Source organism: Candida pseudojiufengensis (assembly GCF_024610245.1).
Source record: "Candida pseudojiufengensis strain CBS 10847 chromosome Unknown scaffold1, whole genome shotgun sequence".
NCBI lineage: Eukaryota > Fungi > Ascomycota > Pichiomycetes > Serinales > Debaryomycetaceae > Lodderomyces > Lodderomyces pseudojiufengensis.
This window is the reverse complement of record NW_026261530.1, coordinates 941,792-964,903: the sequence shown is the minus strand read 5'-3', so window position 1 is coordinate 964,903 and position 23,112 is coordinate 941,792. Positions and strand designations below refer to the sequence as shown.

The following is a 23,112-nucleotide window of genomic DNA, read 5'->3' as shown; positions in this document are numbered from 1 at the left end:
TCGTCTTATAAATACATTCTATGCTGTAGTAGCACATAATGCAGCACCAACACCAGATCCATCTTTTGCAATTTTCAAATAAATTTTCTTTGGTGATCCCTTTAAAGGATTTATAACTTCAATTGATTCCATAATAGCATCTCTAAAACCTGGATAAAATTCAACAACTGATCCATCACATCCAATTTCAAAATCTCTATCATCATCTTTATATTGATCTTGTACTCTTTTTACTATAGTTGCTAAAGGAATAGCAGATAATTGAGCAGCTCTTCTTGCTATAGCTCTTGTTAATCTTTGTATAACTATTCTTTCATCTCTTGTTGTTGGTAATCTCAAGACATTTTTTAAAATTAATTCAGACATTTTTAAATCTGTTGAATCATCAATTTGAATATATGATAAAACTTCAGAATCTAATAACCATGGTTCTGTAATTCTATGAGGTAAACTTCCACCTCTTTCTTTATATAATTCTTGAAATATTAAACCTCTTTCAAATAAATTTAATAATGTAACTCTTAAAATTTCACCTAAAAACATTCCACTAATTCTTTTTTCAAATAAATGATATCCTTTATTTGCAGTTTCTTTATCAACAATTTCATCAAATGTTGTATTTGGTAAAATTTGTAAAGTATTATCAAATGATCCCCATTCTGTATTTATAACCATACCTTTACAATCTTTTGGAGGATTTTTTAATTTTGGAATATTTTCAATTGTTTCATAATAAGCACCATTTGTTCCTGTACCAAATATACAACCAATAACAGTATTTGCATTAGTTTTAGAAGGATCATTTTGATAAGCTCTTGATAATAAAGTTCCAACAGTATCATTAGCTAATGCAACAACTTTAACATTTACCTCTAAAACAGTTAAATTAGCTTGTAATAATTCAACAATATCTCTATCTACAGTATCTGGAATGTCAAAACCTTTTGTCCATCTAATTAATGTTCCCTTATCTAAAGCAGTTTGTTCAACAGGAAATGAAAAAGTAAAACCTAATTTTAATGGATCTTTAGTTTTATTATTTGCAACATCATCATGATGTTCATTTAAAAATGCTTGAATTTTTATAGCTAAAAATTGAAATAATTCATCAGCTTTAACTCCTTTCATTAAATCTAATGGAATTTTATATTTATTTTGTTTTAATTCAAATGTATGATCACCTTTTAAATCAATTGAACAAACTCTAAAATTTGTTCCACCTAAATCTGCTGCTAAATATATACCTTGTTCTTTACCATTGGGGATTTTTGTTACAAATGTAGGAATCATTGGCATATGTTCTCTACTTTGTTTTGGAGCTTTTAAACCTTCATCCATTGATTTTTCAAAATATTCTGAAGCTTTTATTAAATAATCATTTGTTAAATAAAATTGATTTTCAACTTCTCTTACTGCTAATTCAACTTTTTCTGGTAAAGTCATATTGATATAACGTTTGGACATTCTATAAAAATAAAATAAAATAAATAAATAAATTAAATTTAAGCCAATAATTTAAGTCAATTGAGTTAGTATATATATGAATATAGTAATTTCTTTTTTAATTAATGCAAGTAAGTATCTTCACTTTCCCAATTTTTCTGAATAATTGTTACGTAGGTTTGGAATTTGTAGAAATTTTTCTGGTTATGATAAAACTTTAGGCCTAAAGATATTTTTTTCTTCGGAGAACAGCAATTTAAAGTAAAGAAAGTTTGAAAATTATTATGTTGCAACATTACATTTTATTGGCATCGTAATTATTGAACTATTTGGCATTGTTTATTCAAATACTAATATACCATCAGATTTGTGGTTATATCTGATATGCGAGTATAGGATAAAATCTGGGGTACTTATTATCTTATCGTCCTTATATTAATTAATAATGAGTTTCATAATATTTCATTTGTTTTTGTGTTCAATATCGGACTTTTGTTTTACATTTAAATTTATTCTATGATGGTTGAGTCAGTTACAGTAAAACTACCAGCTCCATATGATACCAAAATTACATTTTTAATTATGAAACCATTGAAAAAACCAATCATTGGAAAGTTAACATTGTCACTATGATGTTACAAAATATGGTGATGTAGTTACAATCGATGATAAATGAATTCATATAAAGTTCTGTCAATAGTATTGCTATAGAAAATTTAAATAATGATCAGGTATATGAATTTTTTTATCATTGATTGTAACTACTTCACCATATTTTGTAACATTATAATTCTTACCAAATGATTTTGGAGTAAAAATTTGAAAAAACGGGGAAGGATCCTGGTTAGGCTAAAGCACGACTATAGAGAAAGTCATAAAAACAACAGATGAATGCACTTTAAAGTGGTCTTACATTAAAGGTCAATTAAGGATCAATTCACAATGCTAGTTCTTGCATGTGTTTACATATAGGATAAAACTCAACTAATATCCATTTGAAATGTTTTGAAAGAAAATATTCAAACTTAACTACAGAATGAGGTACGGAAGCTATGGCAGAAGCTATGGGGGAGGGTTTGGAAGTAGTTATGGAAGTAGTTATGGAAGTTATGGAAGTTCATCTTATAATAATAGAAGATCAAGTCAATATTATAGTCCTGTGACCACAAATACAAAAGGTACTCAATATGGTTCAAATTATTATGATAGAAATAGGAGAAGTTCTCAATATAATCAAAATCAACCTCAATCCAAACAAAATCAACCTCAGTACAAACAAGATCAACCTAAATACCAACAAAATCAACCTAAATATAATCAAGGCAATTCCAATAATCCACAATACAACTCAAGATATAAATATCAAAAAAACAAAACAACTAATGTTAATCAAAATGTAAATGTGAATAACCAAGGAAATAGAGGTTTTGGAAGAATGGGTGGATTTATGAAATGGCCATTCATGATGATGTTATTTAGTAGAATGGGTAGGCGTCATCAAGTTGAAGAACAACCACCACCCATTGTTAATGTTTATAATCCACCACCAGAACAAGCTCAAAATATGCAACCAGAACAAATTCAAGATATGCAACACCAAGGACAAGTTAAAAAGAGAACTTTAATAAGTAAGAATGCTCAATATGAAAAAGATGTTAGTCCAATTTCTGAAACATCAGAACGTCAAGATTATGAAACTGATACATTTGGAAAATATGGGTCTGATAATGATCTTGGTGAAGTTGATTCACCTTCATCATTTCGAGGTAATCATTTAGTATCAAATTTATCAAATGAAGAAGATGATAATAAATTATTGAAACCCAAATCTCAACAAACTATTGATATGCAACATTTATTACAACTGACTCCACCTGTTAATTTTAATCAACAATTAAATAATGAATATCAATCATCATTTCAACCTTAAGTTAGTTTCTGTAGTCTATAGTCTATTAATGATATAGTTTTTAACATGTTTCTATCGCTACCAATACGCAAAAGATCATATCCTCGTAAATAATTTTTAAATCTAACTCACTATGCATTTTCTAAAATGTAAACAAAGCTAATTTTAATTTAACAGACTTTAACTCCACCATTTTCTCCAAGATTTCAATCAATGAATATTCCTCCTTTTAGACCATATGGTGGGGAAGATTATAGAGTAGTTAGTGATTTATCAAGATTTGATCATGAAAATAATACACCAAAACTACGATCAAGAAATACAACACCAACAAATACTGAAATTACACAATCTTCAAAATTAACAATTGATACAATAATACCTTTATATTCAAGTAAAATAGATCAAGGACAACATCCTTATCAACAAATTTATGATCATACAACTAACACGGAAAGAAAAAAATCAATACGACCTAAACATATTTCAGTTGCAATACAAGTACCTCAAGATCATTTTAAACCAAAACCTAAACCACCACCGAAAGATTTTGTAAGAAGATCTAGATCAGAAAAGGAATTTTTACCTTATCCGGCATCAATTAATGAACCAAATCTTGAAATACCTCCACAACCTCAACCACAACCACTACTAGAACAACAAGCTCAATTACAACCTCACCAAATACAACAATATTCAAAACCTCAAGAACATGTAAAATTCCAACCTCAACAGTTTGTAAACAATGATTCTGCAAGTATACTATCAAGACAAAAACAATTAGAACATGATTTAGTTAAAACAGTAATGAATCGACCTTTAATTTCTTTTAAAGCTGATAGATTTGGAGAACAATATCATGGTCAATATATAACAATAACAATAAATTTTTTATTATATTTATTTGAAATTTGTTGTAGTATTATAGAAATTGTTTTATCATCAGTTTTATTAGAACATGATACTCACATTGCAATTGGAATTTATAGATATTTTATTGCTGATGGTATAATATCATTAATTATTTCATTATTATTTATTTTAAAAGCTGTTAATTATGAAAAAAGAAATGGAAATTTTTATTGTTTAGTTGCAACTATTATAAAATTAGTTTCATTTATTTTAATTATTTCATATGTATTTCCAACAAATAATTCAGGAAATAATAAAATTTGGCTGATTAGAAGAGCCGTGGGGTCATTTATTATAATTTCTACATTTTTATGGATTGTTAATTTAATTATGTTCTTAACTACTTTATATATATCGAGATTAAATTTATTGGAGGAATTAAATTTTGATTATGGTCGAAAAGGATTAGATGATGAGTTTAATAAAGGAAGAAAGAGTGAAAAAGAACCGCATTATGAAGAAGAAGAAGAACCATTAAAAGAATTTTATTTAAACGAGAATGGTGAAATGTATGAATTAAATGAACATGATAAAAATTTATATAAAGGTAAAAATAAGATCTTGGTTTATACATTTTAGATCCGAGATAGATTTGTAACATATCATTTTTGCAGCCAAATCTGATGAAATTAAAATAATAAAAATCAAAATCTTCAATTGCATTCTCAAACTTGATAGCTAGTATTTGCCATTGACTAAAAATGAAAATTCAATTCTACAAAGTGGTTTTATATTTACAACTCATCAATGCATTATTATTGCCTCAACATTGGGCAATAGTTAAACCAAAATTATTTTCATTAAAATCGACAAAACAAAGGTTACATAATACATTACATACTTTAGTTCCAACAAGGCAATATCAAAGAGAATTTACATTTGGTCAATTGAATTATAATAACACTGAAAATTATAAAAATACTTCAAATTCAAATTTAATTTTCATTCCAAGAGAATTAATTAATCCTGAAATGTTTTCAGCATTAGGTTTATCAAATTTATTTTATAATTTTACAAATTTAAAATGGATTAATTTTACACCAAAAGATCAAATTTTAATACCAAATGAATTCAAGACTTTTTTCATTTTTAATACAAGTTCAATTAGAGATTCTTCATTTATTGGATTTAATCAAATTTCGAATTTAAAAAATCAAAATAATAAAAAATTTTTATCAACTTCAAATTTAAATAAAATTTTAAATGGAGTTATACCATTTGATATGCCTGAATTATTAGAATTAATTGATTATTATATGATATTACCAAATTTACCAAATTTAACAAATTTAACTTCATCAATTTATAGTGAAGGATTATTAAATTATTCATTAGATTTATTACCTACATTTAGACCACAGTTAAGTGATAATAAACCAATGATTGTGTTTATGTTTAATGAAACTGAACCTAATGTTGAATCAGCGATCTTTAAAGAGGACAAGTCAACACATCATATAATGTCAATAAAAAATTATTTAAAACCAACTATTATTTCAAGCTTTTTTGATAAATTTGCAAATACTTGGATAAATCAAGTTGGTTATGATTCATTAATTCATTCTGTATTTTGTAATATAAATCAAAAAGATGAAGATTATAGTTATTGTTTAAAAATTAGAAATTCAATGGTTGATTTTTTACCAGCTTTTAAAAAATTTGTTAACAAGAAAGATCCAAATATAATTTCTAATTTTCACTACAATTGCAAAGATCCTCAATTTAATCAACTAGCAGTAAAACAAATTCATGATCGTTTAAAATCTAAAAAAAATGCATTAGAAATGACATCATATAATTTAGTCAAATATCCTAAACAATCAATAGAATTGTTAGATGAAGAGCTCGATGATAGACTCGATGACAAACTTACTAAAATCGAATCAAAAAAGGAAGACTGGTTAGATAAATACGAGGAACAAAAAATTAAATTGATGAATAATTTAGATTCAAAAATTTATTCAATTGATGATGAAAAAGATGCCGTTGGTGATTTACTAAAGAGGAAAAAAAAATTTATATCAAATTTAAAATTTAAACCTCAAATATTTGATAAATCTGTAGCTTATGAGTTAGATAGTGATGAAGAAAGTGATGAGTTAGAAGATGAAGATGAAGATGAACAAAATGAAAATTCAGATAATGAAGATATTTATAAAAATGATCATAGTTATATAAGTAAAAGAAGTGATTATAACCATATAATTCAAACTCAACCATTAAAATATCAAGATGATTCAATTGGAAATTATATAGAAGATGAAGGATTTTCAATCCCATTAAGTTTATTAAAAGATATATATAAAGATAAATCAACTTCAATATCTACTTCTTCAAATCAACCACCTAGAAAGACAACATATAGTCAAATAATAAATTTAGATACTTTAAAACCATTACTCAAGAAAAGATTTGAAATTGTTGATAAATATGATTCTGATGGTTCAATTTTAAATCAAGATTGTAAACCTATTACATGGTATAATATTTTTCATTATAGTTTATTTGGTGAACCAAAATTTTGTAAATCAAAAGAAGAAGAAGATGAGCTGAAGAAAGTGAATTAAATACAAATGATGTATGTATATTTTTTAGTTTACATAGATACTAAATAAAAAATTGAAATTCTCAAATAAAATAATATAAATTGTGCAAGTGGTGGAAATGAATTTTAAGTTAGATTTTTTTCTCTTTTTTTGACCAGTAAGTTAATCACCTATAATTTCTTTGATTTGGATTTCTTTGTTGATATTGATTATTATTTGTATTACTATATGAAGTTTGTTGAAAATAAGGATTTTGAGGACTTGCAACACTTCCTTGATAAGCATCTGTTTTACCATAACTAAATCCATTACCATTATTACTATTTGAGCTGTATCCAGTATTGTGAGGTATATTAGATTGTGAACTTTGAGGTAATGCATTATAAGGATTTCCAACAATTGTTGAACCAGGTTGTGTAGGTTCCATAAAACTTATTGAATCTCTTTTTGATTCATAATTTGATCCACTTCCTGAAGTTGAAGATATACCTGGTCCACTTAAATTTCTTGTTCTTTGATATACTGAATCTTCTTCATATGAATCATCTTCATCATCAAATAATGTTGATGATTGATTTTTAGATTTTTGATGTTGACCTGGTCCTCCATGTTCATGACCTTTCATTGCTGTTGCTCCTAATGCCATTAATTCCATATCATCATCATTTCCATTTCCTGGACCTCCATTTTTACCATTTCCACTTCTTGGTAAAAATGAAACTCTATCATCTTTCATTGGTTGATATCTTGTATCTGGATTAGTATAAACTAATGCTAAAACACATGTTATAATAGTAAATAATAATAAAAATAATGCAAATACCGCATTTAAAACAAAATAAACAACTGCCATAACTGATGATACAACATTTGGTTGACCAAATACTGCTGAAAAAAACATAAAAAATAAAGCATTTATAAAATTTATAACACTTATTGTTATATTAAAAGCATTTGTTCTTTTATCCATGAAAGGACGAATCCAACATAATATAATTAAATAAATTAATTCAATAGCCCATATAATAACTGATTGAGGTTTTCCATGTTTTTGTAAAACAGCAACTAATAAAGATTTTATAAAAATATAAAATAATGAAACTAATATAAACCAATAACAATCAGCTCTAAATTGAACATATAAAAATCCAAATCTATTTAAAAATTTCCCATCTCCAAATATTAAATAAGCTGGATTTTTAAATTGTTTAACTGATTTTTTCCCCTTTAAAAATACTCTAATTGCTCCTTGATATAATAAAACAACAGATAATACTAATAAAAATACTGCAACAACTACAGTTCCTGCAGAATCTCTAACTGTTAATTCCCAAATACATAATAAACTAATTTGAGGTAATGCAATAACTAATAATCTATATATCGAACCTTTAATAATTGATGACCATTGTTGACGAAATTCATTAAATTTACCTTCATTCATTATTTTAGATCTAACTAAAATTTCAATTATTGCTTTAAATAACATTAAACAAACAATCATAACAAATGCAAAAAAGAATAAAAAACAAATACCAGTCATAAAAATATTTGTAATTTCAATACTTAATAAATAAGCAGCTCTTTGAATTCCTCTTAATACTAATATTTTACCTGCTAAATTATCTGATTTTTCATCCGTTGAATATAAATTTGGATCTAAATTATCTGATGTACCAAATGTATCTGAATCTAACATAACATTAGCTCTTTTAACAAGATTTTGTCTTGCATTGTTTTGACTTGATATAATTTCATCAAAAACTGTAGACACGGCTCTTTTGAATAATTTTTTCTTCTGAACTGATATTGAAAGATATTGTGATCCAATAATATCTGTTGGTGTACCACCAGTTGATTGAACATACCAATTTGCAATATTTTGAACAAATCCAACTCTAACTAATCCTAATGACCACATAAAATTTTGAGCCCATGCAGCAGCAATTGGTGGAACTCTTGCAACAGCCATCATTGCAGTTATAGCTAAAGATTGAAAATAAATAAATAATGACATTGAATTTGAAGCAATATGAGCAGCAGTATTTGAATGACCAATAACTGATATAACACCACTTGTTATAACACCTAAACCAGAAACTGCAGCAATTGGCCAAGCAGCATATTTAGTTTGAACAGTTTTACCATTTGATAAAGTAGCTTCAACACAAGCTAATTGATCATAAGTTTCAATATCATAAACTAAAACTTTAACTCTTGCATCTAAATCAGGAATAGTATAAGCAACTCCTGGAATTTGATCTGTAACAGATTTTCCTAATTCATAAGAAGAATCTAAATCCAAATGACCAGAAGTTAAAGGACATAAAGGATTATTATTTGGATTATTATTTTGAGTATAATCTAAATCACATAATGAAACATTTCTTTGTAAAATATTTAAACCATAAGCAATAACATTTACATAAGCTCCAACTTTTTTATTATTTATTGATGATATAGCAGTAACATCAAAATAAACTGTTCTATTTTTTGGATAAAATACTATATTAAAATATGAAGCAGTGAATTGTGAATTATCCATACATGTTAATAAAGAACTTGATTTTATAAATTGTGTAGCTGATATAAGGGAAGTAAAAATAACTATGATTGTGAAAAATAGCTTATTGAATAACATTTTGTTGTAGTATGATGATTTGATAATGATTTTGCCTCAAATTTTGAAGGGAGTTATTTGATTTTACTTTTGAATTTAATTTGATCTTTGATTAGATTTGATTTGGTAAGTGAGTGAAGATATAAGTGAAATTTCAAAAATATGTAAATTTATGAACTTGATTGATTAAATAAATATACGAATGGATTATTTCCTCATGAATCAAATGTTTAGGTTAATTTTGAAGTAAAATAATTGTCCCTTTGTCTATAAGTATATAACGTAGTAATAGATCAATAGAAAGTTGTAAATAGATTTCTTGATGAAAATAAGTGAGTGATTTTAGTAACTTGTGGTATATATGGTGATAATTATAAATATTGGGTGGTTGTGGTACTTGTAGTAGTGGTAGTAGTGGTATTAGTTGTATGAAATAGGGTAAATAGTGATGATATATAGATGGTTGTAAAAATCTGATTATAATATAAAATTGGTTGTAAGATTTTAAAATGTAGAGAGAGACAATAAAGAAAAAAAAAAATCTTTACTAACTAAAGAGAGATCAAAAAAGTAGTACAAAAACGAGATTACACAATATTATGCAGTAATAAATAAACAATACAATAAATTATAAATAGAAGTAATTAGTATTAATACATAATATATAATATACTGAGTTTCATATATGAATTGGGTTAGGTTAAAGCGGTTAATCCCTAATTTCATACCAGATCTAGTACGAGAACTAGACTAGGTCAACTTATTACTATGAAGAAGATAATGTAGCTCTTACACGTTAGTTAAATACAGAGACTACTCAACTCATAGTATATTTTCAAAACATCAATAATTATGTAACTAAAGTGAAGTATACATAAGATCAAGCTTTATTACTAAACTCTATTCACTTTTAAAAAGTATTACGATTTTTTAAAGTCTAAAAGAATGACATCACATTGAATTACGTTGACCGTATTTCTACTTTCTATATAGATGTACACGTGATCTTTTTGGTTTCACAGTAGAAAAAATATAGTACAAAACCCGTAATATAGAACATTACCCTATTCTCGTAAATCTGTACTTACCATTGGATCTGATCTGATCAGGATCACTGTAATTATCGATCTTACTTCATCACAATAAATCTATGGAGATTTTATGATTAGAGGTACAATATCTACCAATTAGTTGATCATTTGATACGAATTACGACCAAATTGATTCAAAATTTACTAACTTTCTTCACACTTTTCTTTTTACTACTGACTAGGATTAATGTTGTAAGAGAGGCGCAATAGATTTTTTTTTCTTCTCTTTTCCTTTTCTTCTCAAGCTTAGGCTAAGTATTTGAATAATCAGCCCTGTATTTTCTTGATGACTTAAAGTTCTTATTTTCAAATCTCAAAATTGCTATGAATACTATAATCTTAATATATCTTGGTGATTAAGATTTTTTAATTTCAGATGTTTCAGAAAATTAAACAATCGTGTTTCAGTACACAAAATTGGTTGCAAAAAATTGTAGAAAATCAATCAATTGCAACGATTTTAGATCATAATCTACAATTGAAGCTGATGTTGAAGTTGAGAGTAGAGAGTTTAATAATCAAGTTGATAAATTAATGCATAAATTAAATGACTATAACTTAAAATATATAAAAAAAAAGTGCATTTCCCGTTTAATATGGAATACCATTAGTAATTCTTTGAAATTCATCATAACCTTTTGTATAAAAACTTTCCATTGATTTTTTAATTAATTTTCTAAAATATAAAGCAGCTTCTTTATCATTTTTATTTGGTACAAATCTTGATCTTAAATTTTTAATAGTTGTATCTTTAAAACATGGTAATCCTGATTCTAACATTGGTGTTACAGTTCTAACAATAGTTTCCATAAATGGTCTACAAGCTAAATAACCTTTTATACATAATTCTTCAAACCATTTAAAAGCTTGAGTTTCATCATTACCACCTAATACCATAATCATTTCATGAGTTAATTTAAAAGGAGCAGCTTCAAATTTAACTCCCCCTGGTACAATATCAAAACAAAATCCAAAATCAATATGTAAAATATGACCATTATCATCATACATAATATTACCATTATGTCTATCTTTAAATTGTAAAAGATAAGAAATTATAGAATAAGCAGCTAATGATTTAACTAAATTATTTCTTGCTTGTTGAAATTCAATTGAATTTTCTGGTCCAAATTTTGTTATAAAATATTCATATAATCCATTTACTGCTTCTCTACCTAACATATCTCTTGATGTAGAATTTGGTAAAACATCAATAACACCACATCCAGGAGCTGTAGCAGTAACTCTATAAGGGAAAACATAAAGATCTAATCCTGCATCACTCCAAATAGTTCTAAAAATTGAAATTAATTGTAATGCTAAAACATCTTGTCTACAATCATCACCAACTTTGAAAATTGCACTTTGCCATTTTTCAATTTCAACAGTTTGTGGTCTACCCTTTTGATCATAATCTAATAATTCTTTTTTAATTTTAAAAGTAGCCATAAATGGAGCTTTTGCATGAGATTGCAAAGGTCTACCACTTTTACGATTAATATCAACTAATACACCATCAGGATTTGAAGGTAAATAAACACCAGGTTCAACTTTAATTAAAGCCATTTCTTCATCAATTTTAGCCTTTTTTTCAGCTTTTGTTTTCTTGATATATGGTTTTAATTTACCTGAAATATCAGTAACTTCATTAAAAAATCCAAATTCTTTATGATAAAATTGTAAATCTTCTTTACTAAAAGTTTTTAACATTGTTTCTTGAATTCTATCTAATACAGGTTTTAAATCATCAGGTTCTGTTGAATCTTCATCTTTATAACTATTTGCTAACATATTCCAAATAATTTGATGAGCAAATAATTGAGATATCTTGGCAGTTTCAATAATAAATCTTTCAACATATCCTTTTGCATCAAAACGTAATGATTGAACAATTTGTGGTACATAAAAAAATGTTAAATTAACATCATGACTTTCTAATGATCTCATTGTATATTGTAATATAAAAGGATTTGAACCAAATGGTGGTAAGAATAAAGTTATTGAATCAATTGGTGATAATGGAGTCCAAAATAATAATTGATATGAAGGCATATGAGTTCCTGCATTAAGACCAATAAAAAATTGAACAGCATCTGGATAAAATACAGCAGGTAATGGATTTTTAATAATTAATTGTTGTAATAAATCGTCATGATTTTTATGTTTATATCTTAATGCAAGATTTATTGCTAAAATTGGATCAATTTCATAAGCTTTTGTTATTAATTCAGTAGTTATAAATGGTTTTATAACAGTACCTGAAGAATCATTTGGATTTGTAGATGTTAACCAAATATTAAATTTATAAATTTCATCATCTAAAAAGTGTAAAAATAAATTTTTTTTCATTTCAATATCATTCAGTTTAAATGATGATATAGCACTTGCCATTTTAGAAACTTCTCTCATTACAATTGCTTCACTTTTAAATTTTAATTTATTACCACCAAATGGATAAGTACTTCTTTGTCTAAACCAAGTTAAAGCACCATCAAATATTAAATTTGTTAATTTTTTACATGATCTTGAACCTAATCTAATATGAATATGTAAAACTTCAAAACTGAATTTAATCAATTCAAATCTAACTAATCTTGATAATGGATGATAACTTGCAAATTTTAAATTTTCTAAACCAACTTCAATAAATCTTGTAAATAATTTTAATAAATGATCACTTTGATTTAATGTTGCTTCAAAATTACTTGAAAATAATTTTATAATTTCTAAATGTGGTCCAAAACTTTTTTGAGCTTTTTCAGCTAATCTATTAACAACATTTCTATTACTTGGTGCATATTCCATCTTATCAAATTCTGCATGATTTAAATCTAAATCTTGTGAAAATAAACCTTTTCTTAATTCAATTGATTCTTCCCATTTTTTAGCTAATTCACTTAATAATAACATACTTAATTTTGGTTTATCTTTCATAACTGCAAACCAAACTCCTGCTGCACTAATCATAACAGTTGGTTCAAACATTAAAAATGGAATTTCAACCATATATCTAACTAATTCTGCATTATTTATATCACTTAATAAAGTTAATCCAGCAATTTCTGATAATAAATTTAATACATCATCATCTGTAACAGATTTTATATCAATTTTAATTTTATAAACTTTTTCTCTTATAGCTTTAAAAGCTAAATCTAAATCTTCATCAGTTCTTAAAGGTAATTGATTCATAATTCTTGAAACAAAATTTGATCTCCAATTTAATTGAGCAACAATTGTTGGTAAACTATCTAACGCAGAAACATTAGCATATGTAATAGCATTTAATTCTCTATCATGAGATGATATATTTCCAGACATTTGTAAAGCAAATGATAAACCAAATTGTATAGGAGTATCATAATTTAATTCTTCATTTGATGAGACATAAGATTGAATTAAACTTTTAACATCAACATTTGATTTATATAATAATAAATTAATCCAATGTTTTGATTTTTCGTGAAATCTATTGAATGTAGTACATCTCCAATCATAGTCATCAGACATTTGAATTTTAATGCCTGTACATCTTGCTCTAAATGATGTTGTAGGTTCATATTCATGAACATCAGCATCAGCAATACTTTGAAATAATAAAGTTAATAAATCAAATAATGCAAATAATGATTTTTTATGACATAATGAAGCTGGAACTTTATTTATTAATAAATCACAACATTGAATTGAAGCATCTTGCATATCTTCAACTGGATAAGTACAATAAGTTAACATTGTTGTTAATTGTGCAGCAATATGATCAGCAGTAAATTGTTTATTTGCACCAGAAATGATTAAATTAATATAATCTTTAACAACTTTAAAAGCTATTGGACCTAAAAATTTTTCAATACCAGAAGATTTTATAGAAGGATCAGTAAAATATAATAAAATTTTAGAACAATTACCACTTCTTACTCTTAAACTTTCACATAATACAGTTGCAGATAAAAACATTAATTTTGGATATGATAAAGTACGATGAACTTCAAAAATATTACCTAAAAATGATCTATGATCTTTAATATTATGATTTGATGAACCTCTTCTTAATACAGTATTTAATTCAATTGAAGTTTCAGTCCTATCCCATGATAATTCAGAAGCTAATGGTGGAGAATTATAAGCAATTCTTTCTAATTCATTTTTGAAAATTTGACAATTTTTTGAATTTATATTATAACCATGAACAACCATATTAAACCAAATATTTCTAAATAAGTTAATAGTTTCTGTTTTTTTAATATTTAAAGGTTCTTGATTCAAATTAACATCTGGTAATAAAGAAGCTAAAGGTTTTAAATAAATTGCAATTTGATCACCAACTTCACTAATTTCAGTATGTGGTCTATGATGTTCTAATTGTTGAACATCACCTTTACTAATAATAGCTTGTAATAATTCATGTAAATAAACAAAATATAATTCATTTGATTGTTTTAATTTTGTTGATAATATACATTTAGCTTCAGTTAAATTACCAAGCAATACCATATTTTTCTTTTCTAATGCATCAAATGATAATTTATTTAATAATCTAATTAATATAATAAATTCACGTTCTGGTAAAAATGGAGCACATGAACTTAAACCTTTTAAAATTAATGGACCAATTGCAGAATCAATCTTGGCAACTTTTTGAGATAAAATAGTACAAGCTAAAGCAGGAACAGATTCATCATCACAAGCTTCAGAAACTTCAATTATTGCAGTAACTGCATTTTCACAAACTTTTCTATAATCATTTTCATCAAATTCTTGAGAATTAGCACCTTTACTAAATACTTGAGAAATTGAAGAAATTGAAGTTCTTCTTGAAGAAATTGGTGAACCATAATCTCTAATTAAACCATTTTCACCAGTAACATTTTTAACTGCTCTTCTTGCACTTTTTGAAGGTAATTGTAAACCTTCATTACTAACAAATAATAAATTAGTTAATGAATAAATAGTTGTAACAACAGCATCTTGAGGTAATTTTTTACTACCTAAACCAACACTTTTTGAAGCTTCTAAACAATAATTTGGAGCTAATTTTGGATTAGCAACAACAGATGTAAAAACTCTAGTTAATAATGGTCCAACAGTTTCATCTTTATAAACTAATAAAGCACCAAATTGAAAAATTGTTAAACCTAAATCTGGATCTAACATAACTTCTCTAATTTCAACACAAGATTTAAATAAATTTCTTGAAGTTTTTAAATCTAAATTATCAGTAAACATTCCACAACTTAAAACTTGTAAATTAAAACTTTTTGATAAATAACCTAATTTTAAACGATTATAAGTTGAATAAACAATATAAGTTTCACCACGATCTAAAAATTCAATTTTTCTTAAAGCTAAATCAGTTAAAATTTTAATAATTTCCATATTAGCTCTTGAAAATTCTAATTTTTTATGATCATTATTTGAAATTTTGTTTAAAAGATAATGAATTAATGATTCATTAGTGGTGGTATTACCAATAATTGAATTAATAATTGATGTCATTAATCTTGATAATTTTTCTAAATATAAAATTGGTGAAAAATCAATACAAAAATCACGTTCTAATAAACCCTTGTATTCATTTGGTTCATCATACAAGAAATCTGAATAATTTTCAACATCACTTAAAAAATCAAAATTATCAATACAAGCATCTAAATTTGTAAATATTTTAAAAGTTCTTGAAGAAAAAGTTAAAAATTTAGAATTTCTATTAAATCCATCAATTACACCAATTAATGTTAAAAAATTTGATAAATTTGGTTCAACATTATCAAAAAATTTTTCAATAAATTGATGAAAAATTTCAACAACTTCATCAAAATATGTTTTATTTGCTTGATAAGCTAAATTAATTAATCCAATAGTTAATTTTTCACCTAATAAAGTCCAAGGTGAAATAGCAACAGAATTTGAAACAATATTATAACTAAATTTTTGATCTGGTAATTCAAATAAATAGATCTTAAATTTATCAATTAATATCTTAATTTGACTTTGTAACTTGATTTGCTTTTTGGATGCATCACATAAAGCAATTAATACTTCATATTCTTTTGGAGCTATTGCAACATTTGATAATTTATCATTTTTACGATTATTAAAAATTTTGGGGGTTGAAGTTAATAATTTTGAAAAATCATCTTTTTGAATTCCTGTATTTATTTCTTTCAAATTTGATGGAACATGTTCAACCGTTAGATCCGCAAGTTTTTGTAAAGCTTCAGCACGGATTGAACCTCTGGTGATACCGTAATAATCCATGATTGATGATGAGGATGATGGAAGAAAGGATTGGTTGTAAAGGAATGTGATGGGGAAAAGAAAACTTGATTAATTTAAAATATTATTTATTACAATTCCAATTAATACGTTTCTTGTTGTTGCAAAAATGCATGTGCTCGAATCTGGGGGAGACTAAAAAAAAATAATTAAAGGGGAAATTGATGCTACCAGTTCGATCTAAATATATTTCCAAGTCTGGTAATTTTTTTTTTCAATGAGGTTGGATGACTTGTGGGTCTGGAAAAATTGTAGGTTTGATGGGATTAGTGCTGACTCACGCTTCGCTTTTAAACCTCATGGCTGGAAATTTACTGTAGTTACTATTCCGTCTGGTTTGTTCAAAATCGAATTTTGTACAAGTTAGAGAGAGAAGTCTGTTTTGTATTAATTGCTCATATAGGTTGTTTGCCCATCATTTGTATTAATTGCTCATATAGGTTGTTCATGATGGGAAAACAACCTATAGGTTGTTCATGATGGGAAAACAACCTATATGAGCAATTAACAAATATCACGAATTATCTTCATGCATATATCTATAGATCTTCTTGAACTACTTATCTTATGATTGTATGTATATTTGATAACTAGTTCATTATCTTCTTCAAATATTGTAACTTTGGTGCTGGTGAAATCCAATGCTAGAATTGTATCTCTAAGTTTCATGGCTCTATTTGTAGTTTCTCCTAATGCAACTATTTCAGCAATCATTGATGAATTTGTAAGGTACCTTTGCTTTTTAGTTCCCCAGGAGCATAGATTTCCATTTACATAAATAGAATATCCAGTTATAGATTTTCTATCACCTGGTGGACCAAATGAAGCATCTGACATACCATATACTATGAATTTCTCTCTCATTCTAGGTAATGTATTTGATTCATATTTGATACAAATATCCCTATTCTTTTTGAGGTATAAAATACAGTATATCATCATATCGTAGTCTTCAAAAGTTGGATTACTACTTTTAAAAGTTGGATTACTACTTTTGACACCAAGAGCATTTACTGTGAATGAGATATCAGGACGAGTATTCATTGTCACCCATTGTAACTGATTGATTGATTTGTAGTTGTTTCAGTTGATGTGAGAGCTAATACCATTACCTAAGTGTCGGCGACTCTCAAATAGACGATAGACTAGGTATTAACAGATGATGTATGGCCATTTATCTATCTACATAGTTTACGAATAAGTTTCTATTAATGTATCTCTTAAATTACCACCAATAGCATCTGGTTGAGCATCTTGTAATCTGAATATTGATTCAATAACTGATAATTCTGGAGCTGTTGTATCTGAACCAGCTACACTTAACCAATCATTTACTACCATACCAGCACCAACAACACTTGATCCTCTATTTACAGTACCTGCTACTAATGGAACTTGTAATAAACTACTTAATTCTTCTTGATCCTGTATTGAAGTTTGAGGATGTACTAAACCACCTTGATTACTTAATGCACAATATGATCCAACTAATACATTTCCTGCAATAGTTTGACGAAATACTTCAACTCCTAAAACATCTGCTATTAATTCTTCAGTTTCTCTTTCTATATCTGGATGTACTAATGCAACATAATCATTACAACATATTACATTACCTAAAGCAGATAATCTTTCTTCAACTCTTTGTATTTTAACTGTGTCTGGAAGTGAATTTCTTAAATGCATTAATTCTTGATCTGTTGTTTGTGTAGGTACTAATAATCCTCTTCTATTACCAGCAGTCATTCTCCCCACTATACGTGTTCCTGCTATAGTTGTATGTACTATTGGAATAATATCACCTAATTCTGCTTCAAATGCAGAATAAAAATTTTCTGATCCACCAACTGCAACTAAACAATATGAATTTGTTAATTTAGAAAATACTCCTACTTCATTTGAATTTTCAAATTGTGTTCTTGTAGCCATTTTGTATTTGTTTGTATAGATATGTATGTGTAAATGTATATGTATAAGTATAAGTATATATGTCTTTAAAGTCTTGTGGTTGTTCGATTTTAATGATATATCTCTTCTCAATTTTATAGAGTAGCAAATCTTTATTAGTGACTAATTTAAGAGTACAAAAACAAAAATAAACAAATTTTTTGTGTAACTGAATTGTCTCATTTTTCAGACACTGAATTGAAGAAGGACAAATATTTCTAATGTAAGCGTAGGGCCAATGAAAGTATACTTACTCCATAGTAATATCAACTTTATCTTCAATGATTTTTGAACACTGTAAATTATTAATATCTCGACTAACCCAACATTGATGTTCTGGAGTTTCAATAACTAACATTTTAAAAGGCTTAATATATTTTAAACCAATTTTATTCATTTTTTTATTTTTAAATTTCCAAATTATTGATTTTATATTTGGTGTGATTATATATTTGGGTTTTATAAATAATTGACCAATTTCACCAGGATTTATTGAACAGCTAAATAATAAAGTAATTAATTTTCCATAACCTATTCTTACACCTATTGCTAAACTTATACCTTCTGAAAAATAAAATGGTACTCCCATTGATAAATCTAAATTATTTTCTATAGTTGTATCAAGATATAATATTGTATATCTACTTAAATAACCACCACTTCCATGAATTGATTCTAAACATGAACTTATTGGAATCCAATTCATATTATGTAAAGTTGGAATATATGAACCATCAACTACTATGAATTCAATCCAATTTTTTTCTGATTGATCATATTGTAATGAACTATTCGTTGATTTGAAGTAAAAAATATTATTTTCATCATCTAGTAATTCTGCATGATCTTTGAGTAGTTTCTCAAGTGATTCAATTGAATAAGTTTTTGAAGTATTTTTTTGGGTTTTGATAGTTTTTGAAGATGGAGTAAGTAAGTCAAGGTTAATTAATTTTGAGAAAATGGTTGCAAAAATGAAACTAACCAATACAAAGTTTGGCCAATTAAGAAACATAAAGAGAAGGTAAATGGGAACAAATTTCTACAAAAACAGGGTATTCTTATCTTACATTTTTCCGACTGTAACCAATGAGTTCACCATTAAAATCTAGATATTTTGATGTTATGTTTAAAATCTTGAATCTTGTTAATTTTCGGAGTGTTTTAAATCTTAGGTTTTGTGTCAAGACATTTTTCCGAAAAGTCCATTTTCTTAAGATTTTTCAACCACTTGTGAGAACAGAGAACTTTACAAAATTGGACCAGTGATTTACGAGATTGCAAGGCTGTATAGAATGACTCAAAGTCACCCAATGTCAATATCTCAACTCATTCACCTGCTCTCGTTTCAAAACTTTAACCAATTGGCCTCGCGATAACCCTAGAATTTGCGAGAAATATCTGGAATATTCGTAAATTTTGGTTTATTATATTTTAATACATCACGCATTTTTAGGAACCAACTGATTTTAGATTTAGCAATCCTTTCAATTTCAATATATATAATTGTCGATTGGCCCACTTCATTACGTTTTTTCTTATCTTCATTAATATCAATTACAAAAAAATTTCAAGATGGAAGATACAGGAGGATATACAGATAATGCATTAAATATTATAAATAATGCAGTTGCTATTTGTAAAGAACATGCAAATAGTCAATTAATGCCATTACATTTATTAGCTGCTTTTATACCAACTGATGATGTAGAAGGTTCAACACCATATTTGAAAACTTTAATTCAAAAAGGTAGATTTGAATGGCCACAATTTGAAAGAGTTGTAAATAAACATTTAGTAAGATTACCAAGTCAAAATCCACCACCAGATGAAGTTAGACCAAGTTATCAAACTGGTCAAGTATTACAAACTGCTGCAAAAATAAAAACTCAACAAAAAGATTATTATATTGCACAAGATCATATATTATTAGCTTTATTAGATGATTCATCAATAAAAGATATTTTTAAAGAAGCAGGAGTTAAAACTGAAACTATAAAGACTGAAGCAATTGAATTAAGAGGTGATCAAAGAATTGATTCAAGACAAGCTGATTCTTCTTCAAACTATGAATTTTTAGCAAAATATTGTGAAGATTTTACTGAAAAAGCTAGAGAAGGTAAAATAGATCCAGTTATTGGAAGAGAAGAAGAAATAAGAAGAGTTATCAGAGTATTAGCAAGAAGATCTAAATCAAATGCTGTTTTAGTTGGTAATCCAGGTGTTGGTAAAACAACTATTGCAGAAGGTGTAGCTCAAAGAATTGTTGATGGAGATGTTCCAAATATTTTAGCAAATGCAAGATTATATTCATTAGATCTTGGTGCGTTAACTGCAGGAGCAAAGTATAAAGGAGAATTTGAAGAAAGATTGAAGGGAGTATTAGGAGATATTGCAAAATCAAAAGAATTCATAATTTTATTTATTGATGAAATTCATATGTTAATGGGAGATGGTAAAAATGATGCAGCAAATTTATTAAAACCTGCATTAGCTCGTGGTGAATTACATTGTATTGGAGCTACAACTTTTGCTGAATATAGAAAATATATTTCAAAAGATGCTGCATTTGAAAGAAGATTTCAAAGTATTGATGTACCCGCTGCCACTGTACCTGAAACTATTGCTATATTAAGAGGTTTACAACCAAGATATGAAATTCATCATGGAGTAAGAATTTTAGATAGTGCATTAGTTGTTGCTGCTCAATTAGCTTCGAGATATCTAACTTATAGAGCATTACCTGATTCAGCAGTTGATTTAGTTGATGAAAGTGCTGCACAAGTTGCTGTTGCACGTGACTCAAAACCAGAAGAATTAGATAATTTAGAAAGACAATTACATTTAATTGAAGTTGAAATAAATGCATTAGAAAGAGATAAAGAAGCAGATTCTGCATCAAAAGATAGATTAGTATTAGCAAGAAAAAAACAAGCAGAAATAGAAGAACAATTAGGTCCATTAAGAGAAAGATTTAAACAAGAACGTGCTGGTCATGATTTATTAATTGCTGCAAAAAGAAAATTAGATGATTTAGAAATAAAAGCAAGTGATGCAGAAAGAAGACATGATACTGCAACAGCAGCAGATTTAAGATATTTTGCTATACCTGATGTTGAAAAACAAATTGAAGAATTAGAAGTTAGAGTTGCACAAGAAGAAACTTCAAATTTAGAAAGTTTAACAAAGAATGCAGTTGGTCCAGAACAAATCTGTGAAACTGCTGCAAGATTAAGTGGTATTCCAGTGTCAAAATTAAGTCAAACTGAAAATTCAAGATTAATTAACATGGAAGTTGAATTATCAAAAGAAGTTGTTGGACAACCAGAAGCAATAAAAGCTATATCAAATGCAATAAGATTAAGAAGAAGTGGATTAGCTAACCCTAATCAACCACCATCATTTCTATTTTTAGGACAATCTGGTACTGGTAAAACTGAATTGGCAAAACAAATTTCAAATTTTTTATTTCATGATCCAAAAGCTGTCTTAAGAATAGACTGTTCCGAGTTGGATAAGTATTCCACAAGCAAGCTTTTGGGTTCAAATCCAGGATTTGTTGGATATTCAGAAGGTAACATTCTCGCAGAGCCATTAATTAGAAAACCATATTCAGTTGTATTATTTGATGAGGTGGAGAAAGCTGCCCCAGAGGTTTTGACAATACTTTTACAAATATTGGATGATGGTAGAATCACTGATGGTGCTGGAAAGTTAGTGAATTGTTCAAACGCTATATTTATAATGACATCAAATTTGGGTGCTCAATATATTGAAGCAAATAAAGGAAGTAAAATTAATGAAACAACGAAGGAAATGGTAATGACAGCAGTTAAATCACATTTTAGACCGGAATTTTTGAATAGAATTACAAACATTGTCATCTTTAACAAGTTGAGTAGAAAAGGTATTTCTAAAATAGTCTACATTAGATTAGATGAGATTCAAAAAAGATTCAAAGATAATGGAAAAGATATCAAACTAGATTTAAATCAAGCAGCAATTGATTATTTATGTAAAAATGGTTGGTCACCAGATTTAGGTGCAAGGCCTTTAAACAGATTGATTCAAAGTGAAATTTTAAATAAGTTAGCTGTGTTTTTATTGAGAGGTCAAATAAAAGATAAAGAAACTGTTAAAGTCGTTGTCGGTGATAAAAGCTTAGAAGTTTTACCAAATCATGAAGCTAATGATGTAGATATGGATGATGGTGAGAATGAATGGAATGAAGATGTAGATGATGATGATGATGATGATCTAGATTGAAATCGAGTCTGAAGTAGTTAAAACAGTATAAAAATAAGAAGAAGAAATTTTAAGATTAAACTATTTAGAATACTTTTTATAATAGCTACGCCCATGAATTCTTAT

General features: G+C 27.0%; 10 protein-coding genes across 10 annotated transcripts; 4 read left to right on the top strand and 6 right to left on the bottom strand. All coding sequences in view use genetic code 12, as the record gives it.

Annotated features, from left to right (window-relative positions):
- Nucleotides 1-18: 18 nt before the first annotated feature.
- On the bottom strand, nucleotides 19-1,464 carry GLK1 (glucokinase; the record flags this gene model as incomplete). The annotated part of the gene is made up of 1 exon (XM_051758343.1): nucleotides 19-1,464. The coding sequence occupies one exon, from the start codon at nucleotides 1,462-1,464 to the stop codon at nucleotides 19-21; it is 1,446 nt and encodes a 481-aa protein (XP_051613910.1).
- Nucleotides 1,465-2,479: 1,015 nt separating this feature from the next.
- On the top strand, nucleotides 2,480-3,373 carry KGF55_003537 (uncharacterized protein; the record flags this gene model as incomplete). Its single annotated transcript, XM_051758342.1, has 1 exon — nucleotides 2,480-3,373. One exon carries the CDS (start codon nucleotides 2,480-2,482, stop codon nucleotides 3,371-3,373), a length of 894 nt encoding a protein of 297 aa, XP_051613909.1.
- Nucleotides 3,374-3,565: 192 nt separating this feature from the next.
- On the top strand, nucleotides 3,566-4,843 carry KGF55_003536 (uncharacterized protein; the record flags this gene model as incomplete). The annotated part of the gene is made up of 1 exon (XM_051758340.1): nucleotides 3,566-4,843. The coding sequence occupies one exon, from the start codon at nucleotides 3,566-3,568 to the stop codon at nucleotides 4,841-4,843; it is 1,278 nt and encodes a 425-aa protein (XP_051613908.1).
- Nucleotides 4,844-4,965: 122 nt separating this feature from the next.
- Nucleotides 4,966-6,831, top strand: KGF55_003535 (uncharacterized protein; the record flags this gene model as incomplete). The annotated part of the gene is made up of 1 exon (XM_051758339.1): nucleotides 4,966-6,831. The coding sequence occupies one exon, from the start codon at nucleotides 4,966-4,968 to the stop codon at nucleotides 6,829-6,831; it is 1,866 nt and encodes a 621-aa protein (XP_051613907.1).
- Nucleotides 6,832-6,976: 145 nt separating this feature from the next.
- FLC2 (flavin adenine dinucleotide transporter) lies at nucleotides 6,977-9,451 on the bottom strand (the record flags this gene model as incomplete). The annotated part of the gene is made up of 1 exon (XM_051758338.1): nucleotides 6,977-9,451. The coding sequence occupies one exon, from the start codon at nucleotides 9,449-9,451 to the stop codon at nucleotides 6,977-6,979; it is 2,475 nt and encodes an 824-aa protein (XP_051613906.1).
- Nucleotides 9,452-11,112: 1,661 nt separating this feature from the next.
- Nucleotides 11,113-16,779, bottom strand: STT4 (1-phosphatidylinositol 4-kinase; the record flags this gene model as incomplete). Its single annotated transcript, XM_051758337.1, has 1 exon — nucleotides 11,113-16,779. The coding sequence occupies one exon, from the start codon at nucleotides 16,777-16,779 to the stop codon at nucleotides 11,113-11,115; it is 5,667 nt and encodes a 1,888-aa protein (XP_051613905.1).
- A 522-nt stretch (nucleotides 16,780-17,301) lies between these two features.
- Nucleotides 17,302-17,841, bottom strand: KGF55_003532 (Ty1/Copia family ribonuclease HI; the record flags this gene model as incomplete). The annotated part of the gene is made up of 1 exon (XM_051758336.1): nucleotides 17,302-17,841. One exon carries the CDS (start codon nucleotides 17,839-17,841, stop codon nucleotides 17,302-17,304), a length of 540 nt encoding a protein of 179 aa, XP_051613904.1.
- A 147-nt stretch (nucleotides 17,842-17,988) lies between these two features.
- KGF55_003531 (translation initiation factor 6) lies at nucleotides 17,989-18,726 on the bottom strand (the record flags this gene model as incomplete). The annotated part of the gene is made up of 1 exon (XM_051758335.1): nucleotides 17,989-18,726. The coding sequence occupies one exon, from the start codon at nucleotides 18,724-18,726 to the stop codon at nucleotides 17,989-17,991; it is 738 nt and encodes a 245-aa protein (XP_051613903.1).
- Nucleotides 18,727-18,994: 268 nt separating this feature from the next.
- KGF55_003530 (uncharacterized protein) lies at nucleotides 18,995-19,756 on the bottom strand (the record flags this gene model as incomplete). The annotated part of the gene is made up of 1 exon (XM_051758334.1): nucleotides 18,995-19,756. The coding sequence occupies one exon, from the start codon at nucleotides 19,754-19,756 to the stop codon at nucleotides 18,995-18,997; it is 762 nt and encodes a 253-aa protein (XP_051613902.1).
- Nucleotides 19,757-20,316: 560 nt separating this feature from the next.
- Nucleotides 20,317-23,007, top strand: KGF55_003529 (ATP-dependent Clp protease ATP-binding subunit; the record flags this gene model as incomplete). Its single annotated transcript, XM_051758333.1, has 1 exon — nucleotides 20,317-23,007. The coding sequence occupies one exon, from the start codon at nucleotides 20,317-20,319 to the stop codon at nucleotides 23,005-23,007; it is 2,691 nt and encodes an 896-aa protein (XP_051613901.1).
- Between the last annotated feature and the right edge of the window lie 105 nt (nucleotides 23,008-23,112).